The 25,284-nt window shown below is 37.9% G+C and overlaps 2 protein-coding genes across 2 annotated transcripts; one reads left to right on the top strand and one right to left on the bottom strand.

Annotated features, from left to right (window-relative positions):
• The first annotated feature begins 4,597 nt into the window (after positions 1–4,597).
• Positions 4,598–11,808, top strand: LOC113055393 (riboflavin-binding protein-like). Its single transcript, XM_026221683.1, has 6 exons — positions 4,598–4,685; positions 5,691–5,870; positions 6,021–6,105; positions 7,767–7,895; positions 8,043–8,139; positions 10,818–11,808. The coding sequence occupies exons 2-6, from the start codon at positions 5,714–5,716 to the stop codon at positions 11,169–11,171; spliced, it is 822 nt and encodes a 273-aa protein (XP_026077468.1). The 5' UTR covers positions 4,598–4,685; positions 5,691–5,713; the 3' UTR covers positions 11,172–11,808.
• Positions 11,809–17,657: 5,849 nt separating this feature from the next.
• On the bottom strand, positions 17,658–19,188 carry LOC113055311 (transcription factor jun-B). The gene has a single exon (XM_026221521.1). The coding sequence runs from the start codon at positions 18,927–18,929 to the stop codon at positions 18,000–18,002; it is 930 nt and encodes a 309-aa protein (XP_026077306.1). The 5' UTR covers positions 18,930–19,188; the 3' UTR covers positions 17,658–17,999.
• Between the last annotated feature and the right edge of the window lie 6,096 nt (positions 19,189–25,284).

Below are 25,284 nucleotides of genomic sequence, written 5' to 3'. Positions count from 1 at the left end.
TCTCAGGTGTGAAACACACACTACACCTGCTGTATGACAGACATGACCTCTGGTGACCTCACCCACTGTTTAGACACTCAAATTCATCTTATAAGTTTTTATATGGTGTAAATGTGAATATAAGTGTATAAACAAAAACAGATTTATGCTGAAGAGAAACCTGAGCCATGAAGACTCAAGTATCACAGAGTGAAGCAAGGGTGAAGGATAGTTTCACACAGTCAGGAGGTAAACAAATAACAACAACAAAACTCAGAACACCTTAGAAACAGATTAGTATCCTAGCAACAACACATTCTAGAATCTTCAGAATTCTTTCAGAATATTTAAGAATAAAATATTAATGTAATCCATTTTTAAATATACTTTTTTTTACCTGATTTTATTCTTAAATTGTTAATTATTTATTCTTTTAATTTGTTATTAATAGCTTATTTTTATTTTATTATTATTTTTTCAATCTTTTTAAATTTAACCTTAACTGCTTTGATTTCTTTGTATTTATTATCTTTTTTCTAATACGTCTGTGTAAAATAAATGGAGAAAATATTAATATATCATTTCAATTTATGCATTTGGCATTATGCATTTTCTTGGGAATCGAACCCATGACCTTGTGGTTAAGAGTTCTATATGCTTTCCTTGCCCTCACATGAGTTATAAACAACTTTTAGAGTAAATAGTTTCACACTCCTGATGTCAGAGCTGTTTACCTGTGTGCCTCTTTTCCCGTAACTAATGAGCTTAAATTATTAAGATCCTGGCGTCTACTGACCCTGCACATGGCTATCTGTTTCTCATCCTGTGTTTCCCGTCAGGATCTGACGTGTCTTGAGAGTCCGTCATGGCTCTTATAAAGAGGTCTCGTGTTGTTCACATCGACCAGCTGTCTCTACCTGAGCACACATGGAGCCCGTGATCCAGTCGGTGAGCGTGAGGGTCTCAGACACGGTTTACCCCCACAGGACGGTCCGTGTGATGCCGAGAGGAGCCTCCTCTCATTTCGTTGGGAGCACCATCGTGATTCTTTCCTCGTACGCCGTTGCAACTCTGGCCATGAACTGTGGCAAAAAGATCCAGGAGGAGAGATTGAAAGCATCTGGAAACTGACTCGGAGTGCCCCATTGAACGCTGCTGCCATCTGATACAGACGTGGACCTTGGAGAGACTTTGTGAAGTTTGTCACACTTTGGCAGCGTACTTGTCCTCAAGGTTTGGGTCGATACATCCATGCAAACTTTGAAGAGATGATTTTTCACTGTGATGCTGAACAATTAAGCCAAGAACAGGGAAACAGATATCAGGCCTTTTTACTGATATCTGATTGAAATCAGTTTGTTGATTTCATTCCCATAGTGAAGCACTGTGATACACAGACAGTTTTTTTTTAAATGAAGTGTCATTTGTTTATTGCAATGTACAGAAATGATGATAAAATGTTTAATAAATTGTGTAAAGAAGCTTGATTGATTGACTTTGCTTTATTACTCATGCTCTTCAAAAAGCATATAATGTTATTTAAGATGAATGAAGACAGATGTGATTAAATAATATCGTGATTCATTTGCATGCTACAAGAACAGATTGTTTGTTTGTTTATTTTTTTGACAACTGCAGATTCCTTCAGAATAAAAGGTCATTTAAAAACTAGATTTTCCTCCGAAGTCAATGTGAGTGGTATTTACATGTGCAAAACTCAATGCTAAGGCCCTTTCAAACTTCCAAAGTCTTTCCAAAGACGATAACTAAACAGATAATGTTTTAATAATCGCTCCAATTCCATAAGAATAGAAAAGTCCACACCATAAATACAGGGATAGAGACACAGAGCAATGATAGTGTTGCTTTCAGAACATTTTTAGGGAGTTCTGGGTGGTTTTAAGCACGTATTTGCTGGCTGTTCTTAGTGGTTACCAACTGGAATAAAACAAAAACACTTTGTGAAGGAACAACACACTTCTCTTCAACAAGACACATGATGTTTTATTTTAATACTTTAATATTTTGTGTTAGAGGTTTGGGGTTTATTCCACAAAGAGACTTTTAATTTAAATTTTAAAATACAATTTTAAATCCCAAACTGTCAGTCAACAGGAGAAATCATGATGAATGGTCTTGAGTGACCTGACCTGTGCTGCACTTCCTCAGTCCACCTCTAGATGGAGCGCAGTACCGCTCACTGTCAGGCCGGCCAGCAGAGGGCGCTCTAATGATGATTTATATTAACCTGTGGAGAATAAAGTCAAGAAACTCTATGCATGCAGAAACATTCGTTTGAAATGGTGGATGAACATCTGAGCCAGCCCAAAGAGCCTCTCATACAAAAAAAAAAATTAAAAAAAAAGTGACAGCAGCCTATTTTATCCTCTGAATAAAAGTCATAAAAAACTAAAGAGAAATAGAAAGTTACTCACTTCTGAATATCTAGCTTTAATAAGAACCATCATTGAATTCATGGAGTTTGATTTGATACATTTGTTTATTCTGTTTCTGTAGTACCTTTGTTTGTTTTAATGCAAATATTGCAATAAAGGGAAATCCTGGCGGGACTTATAAAATGCTACAGTCAGATGGTAACAAATTAACTCTGTGCACAAATTCCTTTGTAGATTGGATTATTGTGCACCTCAGAGGGGTGCACAAACTTTTGAATAAAACTACATATGATGGCATTCAAAGGTACTTGAAAAATACTATAGTGTTACCACGGTACCATGCCCACAGTAGCAGTACTTTTAGTTTTTGCGACTGATATTGACACATTGTAGGCCATGAAGCTGTGTATTTTAGGTAAGAAATGGTGAAAACCAAGTCCAATCAGTCCATACAAGCAAAACCAGCTCTGAATGACAGAACAAATGCAGTGCAATTAGCGGCGGTCCCGTCGTCATAATGTGAGTGACCTCTCCAGACCAACACAACAGCTCATCCATGAATAGATTTGATACAAAGGATTATTATTCCAGCTCAGATGACCAAAGGCTAACAGCTTCTGTCTGCTGTGCTCAGACCCAAAATAAAACACTGGAGCCCCTGCTAACGAAAGCGTCTGTATCACTGTGAATCGCTCTGACAGCTGATGACAAGAGAGAAGACACACATTCAGAGACGTCCCGCAGCTCTGTGTGTGTTTCAGGCTGAATCCTCTCAGCTCTTTAACTAGGGCACAGGGTTTGCGTTTAGGGCCAAAAACGTCTTAAAGCAGCGCACGGAGGTGGGATTATTCCAGAAGGAAGATTAGAGACGGAAAGACCAGCAAAACAAGCCTTCAGTGTCTGCTGAGAGAAAACATCTCATGGTCACTGCAAACGGCTGCTTTCTGCTCTCAGAAATATGTCATATTCCACTAAATATATCAGACAGGCAGATTATCGGCTAATATTTGACCATTGATTTAGTTTTTATTTTTGTATTTTCCATTAAGTTGAAAGTTTTATCAATGTGTGTTTTGCCATTTTTATTACACTATTATATATATATATATATATATATATATATATATATATATATATATATATATATATATGTGTGTGTGTGTGTGTGTGTGTGTGTGTGTGTGTGTGTACTACCTCAAAATTGCTATTTCTTTGTAACTGTTTGTTAAATTTACTCACAATTTTATAAGTGAAAATAGTTTATACACCATTTTTTCCAAAATTATACTCAAAATTGCTTGTACATTTCCCCTAAAATTACAAAGAAACAATAAGTAACATTAAATTAAATGTGATTTTTAAGACTGTTATTGATAATTACTTGTAATACTAAATTTGCTTTTAATTTACAGTTTTATGGTTTGTTTTGTACAGTGTTGTTGTTGTTTATATATATATATATATTAGTTTTATTTCAGTATATCATAAAGTAAATGAAACTGAGAAATGTTTTGACAACTGATACAAAAAATGTTTTTAAGTTTTTAATATTTTATTTTATTTCAGTAAATATTTATTTGATTTCAAGTAACAAAACATTTTTTTAATGGTTGCAGTGTTTTGTTTCTTATACTAACCCTGCAATTCATATGCATTGTGTTGTTTTTGTGAATGTTGAGTAGTACTTTACAACACGTTTCATTTCTTGTGCTCTTTTGCAGTTTATCTCATCAGTTTAGATTGACAAGCGAGACTTTAGAGCAGCTACACCATACGTTCGTGTTGACATGCTCGTGATGGGACAAGAAGCTTAGACGTCCCAGATTATCCTAATTCCCCCAGATTCACCTCCAGTCACTGTCAGATACTGTACCCAGGTTTTGGGGAAAACAAAACAACAGAAAACACAGCCAGCAGGTGCAGTGACTCAGATGCATTTAGAAGCAAGGTCAAATGAAATAAAGCCTCTGTGCTGTTCTCATTAGAGAGTATAATCAATGTGTCTTTGTTTTGACTCTGTTTACAGTAGGCTGTTATTGCTTTTATTATGTTTCTTTGAGAACTGCACTCATTGAGATCAACCCGATGACAAGTGTGTGTGTGTGTGTGTGTGTGTGTGTGTGTGTGTGTGTGTGTGAGTGTGTGTGTGTGTGTGTGTGTGTGTGAGTGTCAGAGAGAGAGGGAGGGAGGGAGGGAGGGAGGGCTGTTGTCATGGAGATGTCCTTCGTCTCCAGCTCTGGGTAAGGAGTGTGTGTGGATCAGACCGAGAGCATCAGACACTCACAGCAGACGTGCACGCTCCACTATCAGGTATGAAGCAGTTTTATGGACATATAAACAGTCATTTTGTGCTTTAGAAGAGCCAACAAGGTGTTTGTTGTGTGTACTGGAGTAAATCTCTGTGTGTGTGTGTGTGTGTGTGTGTGTGTGTGTGTGTGTGTGTGTGTGTGTGTGTGTGTGTCATCCTCCTAGGCAGGACTGCGTGACACAGTTAAAGGACATTATTATGAGTAGCACAGGAAGATGGGAAACTTCTTTTCTATAGACACAATGCTATCTATCAAAGTTTATATGTTGAACTGAATGTTTTCATCACTGTAATGAGGATTCCAGTTTAACTGAAAGTTTCTGTTGACGTCACATCTTTTCTAGAGCAAAGAAAGTGGCCAGATTTAAACTGGGCCTAAACTAAAACACACACACATACACACAGTGTTTATGAATTGATTGATTGATTCATTTTAGTTTTATCCTATTTTATTTTATTTTAATTATTAATTAATTAATTTATTAATCTATTTATGCTTATTATAATCTTAAAGGAAGCACAAACAACCACGATCCTCTTGGATAAACAAATTATTTTTGCTTTATATTTTTAGAAATTCAGTTATTTGATTAGCATATTTTATTTTATTTTATTTTATTTCCGTGCTTATTATAATCCTTAAGGAAGAACATCAGAGTCTGAGAATTGGGTACGATCATGCTGGATAAACAAATGCTTCATTTTCAAATGTTATATTTAGAATTTCAGTTTGTCCAGCAGGATCTTATTTGATTTGTGGAAGATTCCAAGAGAATTGATTCCAAATCGTGACGTCATTATGGCGGGAATTCCTCTAAAACTCGCTTGTGGAATTTAGGCAGGAATATGAACACATCAAATGATCTCAGCTCTCAGTATTTATCTTTTACAAGTCATTATATAAATGAATAAGGTTTTTATACAATTTATGTCATTCCGCAGCATCATAACACCAGTTAATGAGAGTTGTTATGGAGTGTTTTCTCATCCTTGATTATTTCTTGCAGCTTAAACGTAAACACAGGTGAAAATGGGCGTGTCTAGAGTTCTGCTCGGCCTCGCCCTCCTCACGAGTCTATTGGCTGCCGCTGTCATGAGTCACGAGGGGGCGTGTCTACGGGACGGGAGACACAAGGCCACGCCCAGTCCAGAGCGTCATCTGAAGCAGTGCTCGCTCTACAGGGAGAGTGTGTGCACTCTTTATAGTCATCTTACAAACACACACAGCTGATTCAACACTAGTCGAGATCAGATTATTAAAAACTTTCATGTCTATTTCCCAAGTAGAGGTGGGACTGTATGGTCTGTAGTTTGTGAATGTGTGTGTCTCTGTCCAGACTCGTGTTGTTCAGAGACAGATGTCCAGGATCTGTCCAGCGAGGACAAGTCTTTCTGGGATAAGTGTGGTCTCCTCAGCCCTCTGTAAGTCTCTGATTTATCTTTAATAAGATAGGATTCAAATAACACTGGGAATGACTTCAAAAGCAGGTTTAAGTGTATAAGTGTTTAATAAAACTTTATTATTATTATTATTATTATTATTTTATTAGTATAAAGGGTGATTTGCAAGCTTTTTAAAAACAGTAAATAACATTTCTTATTAAAACTGGAAGTTTATTTATTTATTCAAATTAATCTATATTTTCTATATTTATTTAGTTTATATTCAGTTACTTTTTAGTCCATGTTTGTTAGTTTGTCTATTTTTAAATGTATTTTTATTTATATTTTAGTTATTTAGTTATGTTTATTATAATATGTTTTATGTATTTATTTGTTTATTTGAACTAATTAATGTTTGCTAGTTTATTTATTTATATTTTAAAATTATGTTTATTAATATATTTAGTTAATTGGTTATTTAATTATTTTTATCCATGTTTATCTTTTAAGTCATTTTTATGATAACATCATTTATGTATTTATTCATTTATCTTAATTATTGTTTTGTTTGTTCGTTTATTTATTTACATTTTAAAGTATTGTATTAATGTATATATATATATATATATATATATATATATATATATATATATATATATATATATATATATGTATATATATATATACACATAGTTGATTATTTAGTTATTTTGAACCATGTTTATTAAAAAAAAATGTTTAATGCAGTTTATTATTTTAATTCATGTTTATTTATTTTCAATCCATTTTTGTTTGTGTTTTTCTTATGTATGGGTGTGGATTTTAATGCGTGTGAACCAGAGGGCTGCATTGGCATTGGGATCCCGCGGGACCCAATATGAATCTTATTAATTATTTTTATCCATGTTTATCTTTTAAGTCATTTTTATGACAACATTATTTATGTATTTATTCATTTATTTTAATTATTATTTTGTTTGTTCGTTTATTTATTTACATTTTAAAGTATTTCATTAATGTATATATATATATATATATATATATATATATATATATATATATATATATATATATATATATATATATATATATATCTGATTTCTTAATCCCGCGGGACCCAATATGAATCTTGCAGGAATGGGCGTCAAAAAACCTAGCGTTGGTCTTGTCTTCCCACGATTATGTGAATAGCAAGAATAATGGAGCTACATGAACACTGGGCTTGCTGCAGTAGTCCATGTTACACTGTGTTTGGTCATAAACAGATTACATTAATCGCTTACCTCGACACTGTCCCTAATTTTTGTGGAAAAAAGCGTGCACTAAAATTATAAACTTAAAGCGCGTGCTCTGCTCCATTCACAAGCTGCGGGAGTCAGTCGAGAGTAAGAAGAGATGACTGATAAGACCAAGCTGGAGGATTTGCTTCTCAACAGATCCTGAGCTCCATGACAAATGTCTTGTAAGATGTGCTCCCTTTCATGATCGCAAAATCGAAAGTGAAAATGAACAGTGAGTGCTCATTCAAAAGCGATTTCAGTACCCCGTTTACTGATATCAGCTCCCAGATGCGTGAAAATATACAGTGGAAGACAGAAATTTAGCGAGAGCGGGATTAAGAAATCAGTCCCGCGCAGGACTCTAGTGTGAACTAAAATGTTGCCTTGATGTGATGTTTACCATCCTGTGTCTCTCTGTAGCTGTGAGTCTTTCCTGAAGCGCGTCGCCTGTTTTTACCGCTGTTCTCCTGATGCTGCTCGCTGGACACACCCACATCGAGACTCCTCCCTGAAGGCGGTGCCTCTGTGCCACAGCTTCTGCAGAGACTGGTGAGGCCTCATCTTCATAAATACACTCTGTCTTGGGCCCAAGGCCATAAGCTTTGATTGACAGGAAAGATTCTTGGGTTCTTCATCATTTACCAGTTTAGCTGTTGGTAACTTAGACACCGTGATGACGCTGAGTCACTGTTGCAGGTATGAGGCCTGTAAAATGGACATGACATGTGCTCGGGACTGGACCACTGACCCCCGCGGACAGAACTGCAGCGGCGGCTGTGTGCCCTACCAACAGGTAACATGCCACACCAAACATTATATAACCACACACACTACTGGAGCTTTACATGTCTGAAGAAAATGACTTGTTTGTGCATTACAAGTGTTATGTGAGGCTGCCAGGGCGATGCTATGCAGGTGTAAGGAGTGATTCATGTCCGAAGCACAAATGCTACAGGACGCCGGACACACACACACTGAAGTTTAACACTGAGCGTTAGAGGTTTGATCAGCACTATTGGTGATGCAAACATGGAGAGAGTGTGTGTGTGAAGAGATGGTGTGACTCCTGGCCTGGACACAGCTGGAACACACACACACACGCGCGGAATGAAAGTGTCAGATCATGTCACTCTTCCTCAACACTGACATGCTGAACATGTGAAAAGAGAGAGAGAGTGTGAATCAGTGCCATCGCCTCTCATACAGACTGTTGTTTGCTGTTTCAGTGTTGAAAAAAAACATTGCAACAGTGTTTAATGCAATATTAAATGGTCGTAAAAGGTAAAACTAATTACTTCTAAACCAGTGTTTAAACTTGAAAAGTAAGAAGTTGAAACAACATCACAACAACAATGTCGGAAACAAAACTAATTTGAACCTTGATTCACTCTTGAATAAACATTGAAATACTAGTTGGAATGAATAATTCAGTGAATTATGTTGTGTAGAAATACCAAGATAATACAAGAAGAATTTGGCTGGTCATGTGATCTTAACATGATCTTTAACTTTACACAGACTTTTCTGCCGTTCACTTTTCGCCATTTTAAGCCATTTCAAATGATATATAACAGTGAGCAAGACTTGATTAAATCATGAGGAATGAGGAGGCGAAGTTATGGTTTTAATGGAAGTTATGTCTCTATGGACGTGCAGCTGACAGTGAGAATTCAAAATCATCATGCGCACAAGCGTGAGTGACAGAGAAACACACACACACACACAATTCACACATTCTAGGGCTGAAAATCACAGCTAATAGTGAGAGAGGGTTTGTGTGTGTACATTCAGGAATCATTAATATGCGTGAATCGCTGATGTGTGAAAATAATGACTGATAATATTAGCAGCAGATCTGAGATGTTTTATCATCCTTAAACAATATTTTTGACACTACATGGACGTAAGATGAGTCATAACTGCATCTGAGCACTTCCTATTACTTTATTTATTTCATATTTACTTTATCTCCCATGTTTATGACTGAACACTGCTAAATGTTAATTATAAAAATGATAATGCTTACTGTAATTAGTAATATAGAATATTTGGTTGCACTTTATTTTACAGTACGTGCACTAACATGTACTTATGATGTACTTACAGTGTATTTATCTAAGACAGTTCTGGTAATACAAGGTAACTACATGGGGTAGGGTTAGGTTTAGAAGTAGGTTCAGGGTTAGTACCTAGTTATTACATAGTTATTGTAATTACTATAATAAGTACATAGTATGTACATGAGGAACATTATATTTGTTATTTGTATAGAATATTTTTCTGTTTTTCAATACAGCAGACAATGGTGAAATATAGAGAACAGCAGTGCTATTTAGTATTATTTAAATACTGTTATGGAATATATAAAATTGCATTGCATTGCAATTTAATTTTATATTTTATTTAAAAAAATCATTTTTAATATTTTAGCTTTGGTTTTAGTTATTTTATTAAGCTTTTGTCATTTTTTAAGTAGTTTTTAATATTAATATTTTATTTTATTTCAACTTAAGTTAGTTTGAACTTCAACTCAATTAATTAATGTCTATGTGTGTGTGTGTTTATGTGTGTGTGTATATATATATATATATATATATATATACATTAATTAATTGAGTTATTAATTAATTAACTGTATATATATTTACACATTAAATATATATATATATATAGTAACTAGGAGTGAATCCTGGCTGATATAATCACATGTTCATGTGTATATTTTTCATATTTTTTCAACATTTTATAAATTCAATGTTAATAAGTCAAATTAATTTAAATTATATTAGATAAATGGACACATCTTTAATAGTCAGAAGAATATTTAATGTTGATGTTGTTACTTTCTGTTGTTTATGTATACTGCAATTTTTTCTCGTTATTGTCTTTTCTTTTGCATTTTATGTCGTCAGAATGATTAAAGGGATGTAGGTGACTTTGTTTCTTCAGTGGAACACAAACTGAGATTTTTTACTCAAACTGTTGCAGTCTGTCAGTCATATAATGGAAGTGTATGGGAATCACGGCTTTATGAGTCAAACAGACATACACAAACAAAACCAAATTAAACCCTGCGGCTTGTGACGATACATCGATGTGTAAAGACACAAAACGATAAGTCTGTGCAAGAAACTGGACAGTATTTATATAATTTTTTACCTCTGATTTTCAATACAATGTCCGAACTGTCCTGAACGCCTTTGCGTTTTCTTCTTCAGCCAGCAAGTGAGGCGTCTTCTTCTTCTTCTTGCTTTATCGTGATCAGCTGTAAAAAAAAAAAATATATATAAATACAGTTCAGTTTCTTGCTAACTGTCCCTTTAATACAAATCAGTTTTGCACTGCATTCTCAGCATTGCCACAAGAGGCCACTATAGCAGCATTAAAGTGGAACATCTTCTTCTACTGTCAGGTTGGATCTACAGTTAGAAAAGAATCATGTACTCACATGCATCTGTGTTTGTTGATCAGATGTACCAGCATGGACGTGACCTCTGCGAGAGTCTTTGGGGAGAAGCTTTCATGACAGTTGAAGACGACCCCGGGGAGGAAGACGGTGTTGAAGGCAATAGCTGCGGCTGTCTGACCCTCAGTCCGTCTGATCGAGAGGTGATCGCAGCTCTGAGGGTTCAGGAAGGAGACCCTGAAGAACTGGACACCACCAAGAGCGGCCTGCCGCAGTACAGAGCCCCCTGCCCTCCCGCAGGGCCTCGAGCACGCAGCGCCACAGCGCCACCTCAGGCCCGGAGGAGCAGTGCCAAGGCTGTACTGCGCAAACGCTCAGTGCTCACCAGCGACACGGAGGGCAGCGGGAGCGGCTTCTAGGAGAAATGTGATAGATCTGCTAAATGTTTGTTAATGAGCATTTTATCTTATCAGTTGAATTTACAGTAAACTAATGCAGTGAGGTTCCTACAGTGTTGTCTATTTAACACAGTCAGCAAAACAGTCCTCTGTGAACTAAAGATACTTCTGTAAAATGACATTCTGCTAATTTTAACCTGTTGACCTGTTAAAGGCAACATGAAGAGTTGAATTTAGGTCTGGATAACACTTTACAGTAAGATTTTGATTGTTAACATTAGTTAATGCACCGTAAATTAACATGAACATTAACAAACATTAAAGAAGATTAGAAAATGCTGTAGTAAAATAATAATAATAATAATAATAATGTTAATGTTAGGTAAAAGGTAGTCACATTTACCATTGTAGAAACAATTTTTACTCAGAAATTGTTAGTACAGTATATTTAACAAACTATTTAAAAGAAAGGGCACATAAAACTTTGAATTCAACTTGAAATCTAAACATAGAAAGTAGTATTTGCTTGTAAAACACTCCTAAAATATTAAGGCTAGGCTAACTTCTCTGCGTTAACTAATGCTAACAAAGAGGAGCTTATTGTAAAGTGTTAAAGTAATTAGAAATGCGTCACATTACATCAATAAATGAGTTTCATATATTGTTTTACATTATCCGTTTATTCAGAGTAATTGAAAGCACATAACATTTTTTTGTTTTTTTGTTTTTTGTGGATTGCTTCAAACTAAATGATGCTGTTGTCGCTTGTCTCTTGTTTCCATAACAGTGATACTTCATGATAATGTGCTCTACTGTCTCATAATCTGTAACCTCACAAATTATGACACTAGCCTATGTGTGATGTCAGTATGTTGTGTTAGTTATTATTATTTTATTTTATTTTTTTGCGTAATGACTTTAGTGAAAACATGATCCAGTATTTACAATGATTTACATAAAAAAATAACGCTGTAAAGAAACTACGAGAGAATACTGTAAAATCTGGCGAGTCACGTGATGACGTGTTTTGTTTATGTGAATGACGTCGCGTCGCTGTGTGCGATCTTATAGCTTTAGTGAGTAAACAAGTGCGTTTCTGTTCTGATATTACCTGTGTCTCTAATTCTTAAATAAAACTGAAATTTGTTTGTTCTTTTAATGTTTTTCTCTTTTTTTTTAAAAAAAAAGCTTGTTATCATTCATCTGTGTGCGTATATGGTGTTTACCGCCAAATTTACAATAGATAATTGAATTTAAACCATTAGGCCAATATAGGCTATTTAGTCAGCATGAATTTACAGTAGGCTACTCATAATTAATACATAAATATATGCCATTCGTAGTACAGTATGAACATCCTGCCATCCTGCTTATTTTGTGTCCTATGTCTGTGTAATGAGAAGCAGAATTATTCTCCAGAAAACATCCAAAACGTTTCTTCAAGGCCATGGGTAAGTTTTATGGCACTTACTCCAGTAGATGGCGTTATGACCCCAATTTTAAAGTGAATCTCAGTTTTTGACAGTGATTTTATACTTAAGTCATGATAAGATAAACCAGGGTTGACCCAAATACATAAACACAAAAACTCCCATGATCCCACGTGATATTCAAACGAGCTGAAACTGGAGCAGTATTTATGCCAACCATTGTTACTTTAGTATCAGTCATTTGAAAATGAGTAGAAGACTGGCCAAGTCAGGTACGATGAAAAAAAATTAAAAATAACAACATATAACATCATGGTAACATGTTTTGTAATAATAATGCTGTTGTATACTGAATATCAACACAACTGAGACTGAGCCATAATATTAATATTTGATCTGAAGTCTACTTTTATATAGGTCTAATAAACAGCTAATATATTACCTCTCTTGAAACACCGATTGTCTAATTGCTGGACCACATCTAACTGTTGTATGATTGAATTAATGTTCTTTTCATAATGCTTCTAACTGACCCCTGCTTTGACCCACAGGTTAGTAAAACAAAAACCTCCTCAGAAGCATCAGTGAGAGTCTGAGCATGCTGGAGTACATGATAACCGCCGTGTGGAGCTGAAGCTGGGTGTTTGATGGAAAGAGTCACTCAGAAACACAATCAGAGCCTCATCTAACGGCCTTCGAAGGGACAAGAAGGAATATCCATGAGATCGCTGGAGAGATTCACAGTGTGTGAGTGGGAGAAAGAGAGAGATGAAATGTGCAAAAACTGTGTGATGGAGGAGATCTGCCCACAGTTTGTCGTCATCAGTCACTGATGTTTCTCCTGTGTGTGTGTGTGTGTGTGTTTGCATGAAAAGCTTGAAAGCTTCTCTTGTCCTCTAGAACAGAGGAAGTATGAAGAATAAATATTCCATCAAGCTCTGGCTCATCGCGAAGGCAGGATAAAAATAACACACACAGGTTCTGTTGTGAAACTTCGCTCAGTGAGCTTTGACTCATTCATGAGAGCTGCGTTTTACAGGCCTGTGAGCCGTTCTCATGTCAATTACACTGAATAAAAGGGAAACAAGAGAGATACAGTCACATTAAACCTGGTTAATTAAACTCACATTCGATATGAAAGCAAATAAACAAACAGTATCAGGTTAACTCGTCTTTTAAACGTCTTTAGAAACTTTAAAAACTATCATTATGAAAATAACATACTCAAATACTCCGTATACAGCAAAAAATGTATTTTATGTGAAAGCAGTGCCATATCCATTGCAAAAATGAACCATGGTTTTAAACCGAAAGCACCAGTTAGCCTACTATAGTAGTTTTGGTAGACTAAACATAGTTTAACTGTGTTTTTTGTAGTAAAACTGTTATACACAGCAGTAGTGTAGCCAGAAAAGAGACTCTAGGTGTGCATATGAAAATCTGGGTGTGCTACAAATATTGTCAGATTACTGTGCAAAATTATGGGACAGTATTTTTGTCACACTGCTTCCGTCCAACCATAGTGTTAATTTGCAGGTCGTGTCAAAATGTAGTTAATTGTTAAATGTAATAATTTTCTTCCAAATAGGATAATTTTTAACTTTAGCTATTTCATTTTGTTTATTTTTCATTACAATTTATTCACATTAAATAAATTATAATATATAATAATAGGATTAAAATGAATTGTAGTTGCTCAATATAGATCTTCTTTTTTTTTTTTTTCATGTTTTGTAATGTCTGGGAAGCCAGAATGCGCATGCATCAACAGAAACATTTATTAGCTGAACCCTGTTTTTTTTACGTGCCATTTATAGCAAGACATATTACAGATGATATTACAGATGCTTTGTCAGATTTAAGTTGAAGCGCGTGCAGAACCGTGTGTGGTGAACCGAACGGTTTGGTTTTTTTTATTTCAGCGAACCGTGCCATCCCTATTACCTCAATAATCAATCAATTACAGGCCTAAAACAATCATGCCCGAGCAGACGGATATTAGTACATCTCATCACACCGGCACCCGCGTCTAAATCAGTTGTATGGTCTGGTTTTCAGTCTAAAACAGTTGTGTCAAGTATAAATGTCTCGTCTGTTTCGGGAGGTGCGCGCGCAGTCAGCGGAGGCTCGCACCTTTTTTTCTCAGATTTTGAAAAATCTTCGCGATCGACTTAAAATGCTTCCAAGATCGACTTGTCGACCGCGATCGACGGGTTGGTGACTGCAGATATAGCGACCAACTATTTTTTGATCAAGCATTGATTATGCGTGACACAGTCTCAATTTGTGGGAGGCATGTATTGGGCTCAAACTGCGCGCACGCTCTAAGCGGGACGGGTGGTCACCCTACCTGGCACACCCGTCTAGAGTGTGTCCACCTTCGTGTGTGGGTCCATGTACATGCTGAATCAACAGGTAAAAAAAAAGCCTCAAGTCCAAATATTCATTTATCACCAATTAACTGTTTGACAAACACTTCCTGCTTCGATGTCCAGATATGAATTTAAAAAAATCTCAAACATGCTACGAAGTTCCGATCTGAATCAACCGAGTCGCGAACAGGCTCCGAAGTGCCGATCTGAATCAACCGAGTCGCGAACAGGCTCCGAAGTGCCGATCTGAATCAACCGAGTCGCGAACAGGCTCCGAAGTGCCGATCTGAATCAACCGAGTCGCGAACAGGCTCCGAAGTCCCGATCTGAATCAACCGAGTCGCGAACATGCTCCGAATTGCCGATCTGAATCAACCGAGTCGCGAACATGCTCCGAATTGCCGATCTGAATCAACCGAGTCGCGAACAGACTCCGAAGTGCCGATCTGAATCAACCGAGTCGCGAACATGCTCCGAATTGCCGATCTGAATCAACCGAGTCGCGAACAGGCTCCGAAGTCCCGATCTGAATCAACCTAGTCGCGAACATGAATCAACCGAGTCGCCAACAGGCTCCGAAGTGCCGATCTGAATCAACCGAGTCGCGAACAGGCTCCGAATTGCCGATCTGAATCAACTGAGTCGCGAACATGCTCCGAAGTGCCGATCTGAATCAACCAAGTCGCGAACAGGCTCCGAAGTGCCGATCTGAATCAACCGAGTTGCGAACAAAAAAAAATATATACATATATATATATATATATATATATATATATATATTCTAAGTAAACAACAATAGCCCAAGTTTAGTAAACATTTTTTATTGAAACTATAAAAAATAATTGTGCATCTATTTTTAGGTGTGCCAGCTGGTTATATGATACTTAAAACATGGTTCCTACACTTTTACCAAGAAAAACATGGCTAATCGGTAGTTATTTTAGTGTATAGAGTAGTATTGCGAACTGGTAATTTGGGATTATTTTAATATTGTAAACACACTTGTTTGTAGTGCACATAGTTTTATAGCTGTTTACTGCCCATTAGTTATTCACTACCTACAGCAGCTAAGTCTCGCACATTTATATAAAGTAGGCCTAACTTCTGTTTTGCAAAATAAGGTGGTTAATTAAACAGGGTTATTTGCGCCTCGTATCAAAGTCGGCAAACCTGGTCATAGCATGGAACAAGCTGATTTCAAAGAGAGAGGAGGTGAGAATGTTCCAGAGCTAAAAGAGCTGGTGATGTGTGTCGAGTGTCAGATGAAGTGACTGACGGTGGGGTACACCTTTAAAATCTCCAAAACAAGCCGAGCGTGTGCGCGCGCCAGCTCTCGGCGCTTTGATGTGGTTCGCTTTGATTTCCACCTCGAGAGCGAGCAGAAAAACACGCAGGTGGGTCACTGACGTCAGCGGCAGGTGGACCAGTGAAAACCCCGCTCCCATTTACCAGCGAGAGCATGGCACAAAAACAAACGTCCCACACGTTTCAGGGTCTTCTTGGGTTTTTGCATATAGTTAGGACCCGTTGGTGTAATAGTAGGCTGTTTAATGATAATAAAGTAGGCCACAGTATGCTCAAAAACATATTATTTTCAGTGTTGGGCTATAAGTGAATGAATCGGTTACTGAGGTTCACCTCAGGGTCACTCAGCTATTTTCATGCTAATGCTCTTCATCCTTCTCTTCTTCGCCTCCGGTCCAGTCATTCCAGAGGTCACAGTAACTTCCCAAAGGATGCATTCATCTCCTGAAGACAGCCAAAGCACCAAACCACACAGTAATATCATTACTTAAGAGCAGATTATTCTGCTTATAATGAAAAAGATCCAGTTCTCTGTTACTTAAATAAACTAAACTAAAAAAAATAACAATAACAATAACATATATTGATTTGCTTATAATGATTTTGGGTGTAAATCTGTATATATCCAATTTAGGCTGTTTTTCAACAGTCATATTATCTTACTCAAGAGATATCTCTTCACATATGATTCAGTTTCCGAATATAAACCTCACATCTGATGTGTATTTTTGACCTGGCCTCTCTCTGACCTGTTATATCTCTGCACAAAGTTCATCAGTGTGTTTTTCTGATTGATAGGCCTATATTCGACAGGATATATATATATATATATATATATATATATATATATATATATATATATATATATATATATATATATATATATATATAAGGTTTCTGAATATATTTTAAATGATTAGTTTCGTTTATTAGCAGCAGCATATTTTTTCCTTTTTCCTTTCCTTTTAACCGTTCAGCCCACTAAGCTCCATGGAAACACACACACTCACACACACACCATCCCACATGCTCACTGTGCTCTTATCCAGCTTCGGAAAGCCCCTCTCTGAAAGCTCTCCTGCCCCGTTGATCCCGGAGCAATGAAACTATTCGCCCGGGTGTGTGGGTGGGGAGTGACGTACGAGGGCCAAAAATGACCATATATGGATGTGGTGCTTGACGTCACTAGGAAAGGCCTGGTGCCTCTTGTGTAAACGCACAAACGCAGGAAGTGCGAATCAATTCACAACCCCGAGAATATCTGATTACGCCACAAACAGTGAAACATAATATCATATTTTTGAGTTTCGTGGCTAGATGTGGACTTTCTAGGAACGGTCAGCTTAAGAGTTACATAACAATAATTATATAACACAAATGAAAAGCCATAGACTCGAAAGTTGTTTTTCAATATATTTACTTAAATAAACAGCGCACACATAAAAAAAGAGACATTGTAAACATGTGACATTGTTAACATAGTGTCAGGATCAACCTGAGTAATACAATAATTTATGAGTTCGGGAACTGTAGTATTGCACGACAATATCAGATCAAATACACGGTTGATCATGACATTCTTGGCTTCTCTCGCGCTCCGGTCGCGGGTTCGCGCTCGGTTTTATTCGGAACCCAGAGCGTGTCCGAGACGCCTCTTCTGAGAGCTGGCGAGGTCCCAGAGCCGATCAGTCGTAAAGCACGGTCCAGCAAGTGTCCAGTGTTGTTTCTGCGTTGGCTACGGTTTAAAACGCTTCCATCTTGCTGGTCAACATCAGCTGACAGCCGCTGTTCATGTGTCTCAGCACCTTCTGTTTGAGTTGGGCCACCTGGTCCCGCAGGACGGAGGCTGTGTTGGACAGGCCAGCGTTGTCGGTCTTGAGCACCTTTACTTTCTCCTCCAGCCGGGAGATGCGTTCCAGTTTGCGCTTGCGGCATTTGGTGGCCGCTAGTCGGTTTCGGAGCCTCTTCCTTTCCGCTTTGATGCGCTCCTGGTTGTCCATGTCTATCGGGGACATGGGTGGCGAGCAGTCGCTGCTGTGCATGTCGGGAACAGTCTGGGGCTCCTCTTTCAAAGGCACGTAGCGCTGCTGGAGGACGCCGGAGTGCTGGAACCCGTGCGTGTTTTCCGGGTGTTGGCTCTGCTGTAGGTGCGGCGGAAGGTAGCTGATGGTGGCGGACGGGTGGCTGGGCGCTGGGCAGTACGCGTTGAGAGTCGTGTACATGGGAGGCTCAGACTGCAGGGAGGAGCCGAAAACAGACGCAGTTGTCGAGCACGTCGTCACACCGCCGGCTCCAATCGACACATTGGGCGGGGGCATATGGTTCATCTTGTGGAGATCATCCAGAGCCTTGACGAAGCCCTCCGCGAAACCCTCCTGCTCGTCGGTGATCCCCCGACTGTAGAGGTACTGGCCCGGGGTGGGCGTCGTGAGCAGCCCGCTGCTGGTCTGGATGATGAGCCTCTCCAGCTCCGGAGAGGCGAGTTTGAGCGAGCCCACATCAGCACTGTTGGACTGATACAAGTCCGATTTGAGGTTCCGATAGGGCTCGTTCAGGTTCAAGTTCATGCCCTGTTTCTGGAGTTTATAGTCGTGTAGTGCCGCGTCGTTGTGACCGTAACCCAACAGAAACGAGTCGTCGTGATAAAACGGCTGCTCCATTTTTGTACTCATAGAGTTCTTCTGGAAGACCGGCTTCTCTTCTAACGTTAGTGTGTCTGACAGTTCAGTGTCCGCTGTGTAACCCGTCCCAAAACGATGACAGGCAATGGATCCGCGTTCTGTTGTATCGATGCTCCGCGTGAAGGTCAAAAATAACGCAGCAGCAATGAAACCGGGAATAATTCAGAGAGCCTGTCTGTTGAAAGCGAACGCTCTTTGGGAAAGATGTTCGCTGGATTTGCTCTGTCTCGTTCGTTCGTGTGGAGCGGCATCCCGATTCGCTTTTATAAGCAGCTCCCGCCCCACGGAGTCCACGTCACACGCCTCGACACGTCATTGTCGGGAACTGCTGGGACAGTAAACAAGCCCGAGGGCGCAGCGCGCGAAAAGCGAATGGGCAAATTCGAAATCATTAAATAAACGGTTTTAGGAACAGCCAACATTCTAAAAGAATCTACGATTATTTATTTAAAAAAGAAAGGGGTTCTAGCATTGGATTTACATGGTTGGCTTATAGCTGGACTACATACAGTTATAAAAACGGCGTATTTTGCTTAAACTGTGTTCAAATTGACAGGATCCCTACACAGTGTTCACTTCTCCCTACTCCCTGAGCACGTGACATCTGTTGAAGTTTACTTCAATCACAGATTTGTGCTACGCCACAGCCTGCAGCGAGTTCATACACACACGAAACTTACTGAGTATGAAGTGTGACATCATAAATAGCCTACATAACGTACAAGTTCAATTAACGTCTCGCGCACTATAATGCCCTTTCAATGGAACATATACGATCCCTTGGAACTGGAATCATACGAATAGAAACATGCAAAATGTCTAAAGTGGTGGTAGCCTACAAGAGAACTGGAATTGAAAACTGCTGTTTTAGGGTTTAATATGATTTTAATGCGCGGAAATGTTAGCATAAACACAAGATGTAAAATCTAAAAGGAAATCATTAGGAAAATTGCGAAAAGAGTTTTCTGTCCAAGCTAATTTTGTTGATTTTATCTATTATTGCTGTATTCGTTTTCATTGTTCTTCTGTCATATAGCCTGAATAAAAAAATATATATAAAAACGTCAGATTAAGTAACTCAGATTTGAAAATAAAAATCTAGCTGTTATTTTTCAACTTGCTGAATGTGCAAGTCAGTAGAAGAGTGCCGCTGTAAAACTCTGCTTATCACGGATCCTCCGTCACCCGCTTCCTGTGGGAAGTTTACAGTCCAAATATGGGCTTCGTGACGTCAAGTTCTTCCTCTGAGGGAGCGTCAGTTGCCCCGCCCACTTCATCTGGAGCGTTGCGCAGAGGCGCGTTCCCGACACTCACGAGCAACACCTGCTTAACAAGCAAGCAGTTCAGAAATCCACACACAATGACAAATAACACGAACTGAATCCCACACAGAAGAACACATACAGAAAATGCCTTTTCTATCGTATAATAATAGTCAACAATAATTAGTTGTTAAACACCGGTCTCTAAACCAGGTGAATAGGTTATTAATCGTTTGGATATTTAGACTCGAAACTCAGGTTCAGCAGTCAAATTAGACTAGAGGCTTTTTATATGTATATGATAATGAAGCCTATATACTGATGCTGCATAATTATACCTGTAAAGTGAGCCATGAATGATTACTCAATTCTTAAGTATGTAGATAAGGTAAGTCCGTAATTGTTTGCTCTCTAGTCACTTTGAGGGAAATATCATGTTTTCACTGAGAGAAATGGAGTCCGAGTCAGTTGTTTTCAGGCCTTTTGAGTTTGTTTGATGTAACAAAAAGTCCACAATTAAACCACAATGGCAGTACATTGACATGAATCAGAGTGTTATTTGATCAGTTTGGCCTTCTCAGGTACTGTAGTTTCAGGGGTTCGGCTGACGTCCCGCTCCGCACCTGTGCTGCTGTGTGTGTGAGAGCAGCTGGAGAGTTACTGTAACCTGTAACCCACCTGAGATCAGGCTTGAGCGGAGCAGCTGTGATCAGACACTGAGTCAGCTGACCTGGAAGATATCACACAGATAGCTTTATCAGGAGGAAATTCGGCATTTATTTAATTAGTTTAAAAATAATTACATTTATGTGTATTTATTTATACCGTGATGTATGAATATTAATATAAATATATATTTATTACTAAAATAAGAAATATAATGAAAGTTTGTTAAATAAAAAATAAAAAATCAATAAAAAATAATATTTTGTTTATTGAAAACATGTGTTGATGTTAATGTATGTTAGTAAGGATCACACACAGGATTCTCAGCAGGGCATTTATTTATTATCATTTAATAAATTATTAAATAAAACATTAGATTTTATTTAATGTAATCCAAAGAAGTACAGCTAATATGTATTATTAAAATAATGAATATTATTAAAGTTTGATACATTTTGTTTTATACATTTACGAAAGCTATGTATTTTTGTCAAATATAAGATATTTTGTTAATCATTTATTAATATTTATGAACACTAAATAAATGCTATTATTATTATTAAATATTATTAATTTTTTCTGTTAAATTTAAAATAACATTTTGTAAATGTATTACCAGTTTTATTAGATATAAAACAACATTTAAAACTGTATGTATTACATTTAATTAAATATCATATCATATATTATTATTATAAAATGCATATATTGTAATATGCAGTGCTTTGACTCACATAACGTTTCGAAATCCCCTCTGTTAAACAGACAGATTTCTTTATAACGAGACGTTTTGAGACTGATTTCTGCTTTCAGTTTCATTGTTATTGCTTTGTGTTTCTAGAGAAGTATGTGACTTATATCAGACTGTTGTGACATTGAGAAGAATTGCCAGTATTTTCGCTCGGCCATGGTTAAATGTTTACAGTAACACTGACAGGAGTGGGCTGTGTGGTGTGTGTGTGGTGTGGCACTGTGCCATGACGAGGCTAGCACAGCAGTGGCAGAAGAGCCATGAAAAATCCCACACAGACAGATGAACCTGTGGTGTGTGTGTGTGTGGTGTGTGTGGTGTGTGTGTGTGTTATGAGCCAAGGGTCAGTGTGCTGTTTTGTTTACCTGGTCTGCGTGTGCGTCCGGTACTGCAGTTCTCTGGCTGATTGCTTGTTTTATTCAGATGAAGGGCAGCAGTCTTATTCTAAAGACTTGTTCTAAAAATTCATAACATAAAATAAATAATTTCCATCTTTTTCTGAACAAAAACATATGTTCCTTTATACTTTAGGAATGCATTTTAATACTGTTTATTCTAGTCAATAATAATCACTATCAAGTGTATATTGTGTGTTTTATCACTGTGTGTGTGTGTGTGTGTGTGTGTTTAGGTTGACATGGATACGAGCCAGTAAAGATAATGTAAGCTGATCCTGCGTGTGAGAGAGATCTGCCTGAGGGCCGGATCACATTTACCGGTAAGATTGTGAGACAGAGAGAGAGAGACTGTATAGTGTGTGTGTGTGTGGATGCGAAATGATGTCCAAAACAAACTGAGAAAGCTCTCATTACTAAATTGCCTTTTCATAAATATCCAAATATATATAGCACTACTCACAAAGCCTGTCACAACGCCTGTCAAGGTTACAAGTAACCTCGAAAAAAATAACAGTAGTTTGTTTTCTCTCTAAAATACTAATAAATAAATCTCATATTCCTCAGGGTGCCAGTGACATCATCTTTAGGCCCACTGCTGTACTGTGTTCATCAGATGATGTCAACCGCTGGGGTCAGGGCCAATCACAGGTCTCCCCTCAGACTCGACCGCGTCTCTGCGTCAGCAGAAAACACAAGATGTTTGCTGGAGAATGCGCTGAAAGAGCGTTAAACACTGAAGCACAGTCAGCAGAAACAAGGGCCGAGCGCCTCCAGACAGACGAGGGTCAGAGAGGGTCAGAGAGCCAACGCTTCACTGAAACTCACACACAGAAAGAGCGTCTGTAAATACACTGACCTGTCATGACCACACAAACCGAGCAATAACAGCCTGGTAATGATGAGTAATGTCCATCTCACCAGTACTCCGTGTAAAAAACAGTCCACTATTAATCATACCGATCTATTTATAATCAATAAAATATATGAATAACTTAACTTTTCACTTGTCTTGCTTGTCTTCATTCTGGGAGGAGCTTACAATCCCTATTTCTTGGAGATCTGAAGCATGTTTGTGATGCTGGAAACACGAGACACAGGGCAATGCAATTACAATTATTATTTTTCATTTATTTTTTTGGTTGCCACCGCTTTTGGCATTTATCATTTTCTGTGTAAAGACTCGATAACAACCTTTATACAATCCCCTTTTCACCACGCGATTAATAAACATATAATATCACAATGTTGTGAGTTTTTTCATGCCATTGCGGGGTTTATTTCTCACAGAAACTATCTATATATATATTTTAAATAGATAAAGTCACAATTTTTATTCTTCCCAAAATGTACTTCCATAAATTGCTCTTGAGCGTTGCACTGGAGCCTTGATTCTTTTGCAGCTTCTCGCACATGTTACTTAAAGACACAGCACTTATAGTTAAAAAAACATACCTCTGTTTCACAGGACAAGGCTTAAGACTCATTTGACCCATGTTTTCGTCTCCAGACGCACAACGAGGTAATTTATGTCCAAGGCACAAGATACTTATAAGTCCTAACCTGTATTACCTTGCTTCAAGCGACTCCATTTGCACTTCTGTGTTTGTATCAACGGCGTAAAAATGCATCTGGAAAGCATTCTGCTGTGTACAAACATCTGACAGACCTTTCCAGTTTTCACAGTTGACATTCATTCTCCAATCACTTGAAACATCGTAACAGACAATCTTCTCAAAACGTCTATTATGACACTGACTAGGAAATGTGTATCGTGTAAATGTAAATGCAGACGTCAGACAGACGTCTCAGTGATGCTGTCTGTCTGTCTGTCTGTCTGAAGGCCTGAAGGCAGTATGAAGTATAATTGATCACCTCCTGATCTGTTTTTGACAGGTGATCATTCCAGTCTAAGGAATCATCCGTTCATTCCCGTTAATGTTGCCAGAAGGTGTCTGAACTAGATTTATGGACGTTAAGAAGCATCTGTCTTTCATAAGCTGCAGCAAGCGCCGCTGATGGATTTAAGAGATTGATTCAGTACGAGACGAACAGGCCACATGACGTCTGAATAACTGGGTGTAGTTATCTGAGAACTGCATTAGTTATTTAGTGCTAAAGGCAAGAAGGTCTTATTATGAAACGTGTTGTGTGATACTGGATCTGTGTAGCTCAACAGTCTTTGTCAGTTCAGGGAATCCCAGTGTGTCAGCAGGGGTGAAGGGTCACGACCTTCATGTGGATCCTGATAAAGTTCACCTCGAGGGTGAGATAATGAGCAGATTCGTGAAGAACAGCTCTGTCTTACAAAGGCAAAAGACCGTAACTCGCTAAAGTGTGGAACTCAGAAAAATGACTTTAGAGATTTATTTGTCTATCCAGCCAAGTTAATCATAGATGGGAGACTGTAAATCTGGCAGTTAGATGTTTTAGTAATGAAAATTATCTAATAAGATAAAAAGTGAGGTGTCACGCCAAAGCAAGAGGCAGTAATTTCCACTTCATCAATATCTAGTTGCTGATCACCATCATTATAGTAACGCCTGTATAATATCTAGACTCAAAGGCTATAACATACAGTAATGTGATGATATTAATAGATTTATTCTGAACATAACAACCAGACAATCATGTGAGAGGACACCGTTTTGCAGCCGATTTATTTGCAATGTTCACAAACGTAAAAGGATTCAAGACTTGCCTAATTTCCATTGAAATGAATGTAAATAGCAGACCAAAGCTAACAAACAAAAGGCCTTTTGCCTTTGCACAACAGAACTAATGAGAACGATATAAAGATGATGATGAAGCTCCACAAGACCAGATGATAAACAGATTCATCCTGCATCTACCACTTCACGACTTAAAGGTCTCCTTCTTCGTGATCCCATGTTTTAAACTTTAGTTACTGTGTAATGTTGTTGTTGGAGTATAAATAATATCTGTAAAATTCCAAAACTCAAAGTTCAATGCCAAGCGAGATATTTGATTTAACAGAATTCGCCTACAAAAATCGACCCGTTTGGACTACAGCCCTCTAGTTCCTGCAGTAATGACGTCACTAAAACAGTTTTTTGACTAAGCTCCTCGCACATGAATACACGCACAGCACACGAGCGAGTCATTTTGAAACATCAAGACAAATAAAATCATGACACGAAACATGACACTTTCTTCTCTGAGGTTAATATATCCGTTCTGAGACAGTCAGAATTAGACAGCCTAGAAAGCGTGCAAAGAGCGATCCCTCTGCAGTCACTAAACGCTGTCTT

Source organism: Carassius auratus, chromosome 3, assembly GCF_003368295.1.
Source record: "Carassius auratus strain Wakin chromosome 3, ASM336829v1, whole genome shotgun sequence".
In the NCBI taxonomy this organism is placed as follows: Eukaryota; Metazoa; Chordata; class Actinopteri; order Cypriniformes; family Cyprinidae; genus Carassius; species Carassius auratus.
The sequence above is the reverse complement of the archived record's forward strand: the minus strand, read 5'-3'. Positions and strand labels throughout refer to the sequence as shown.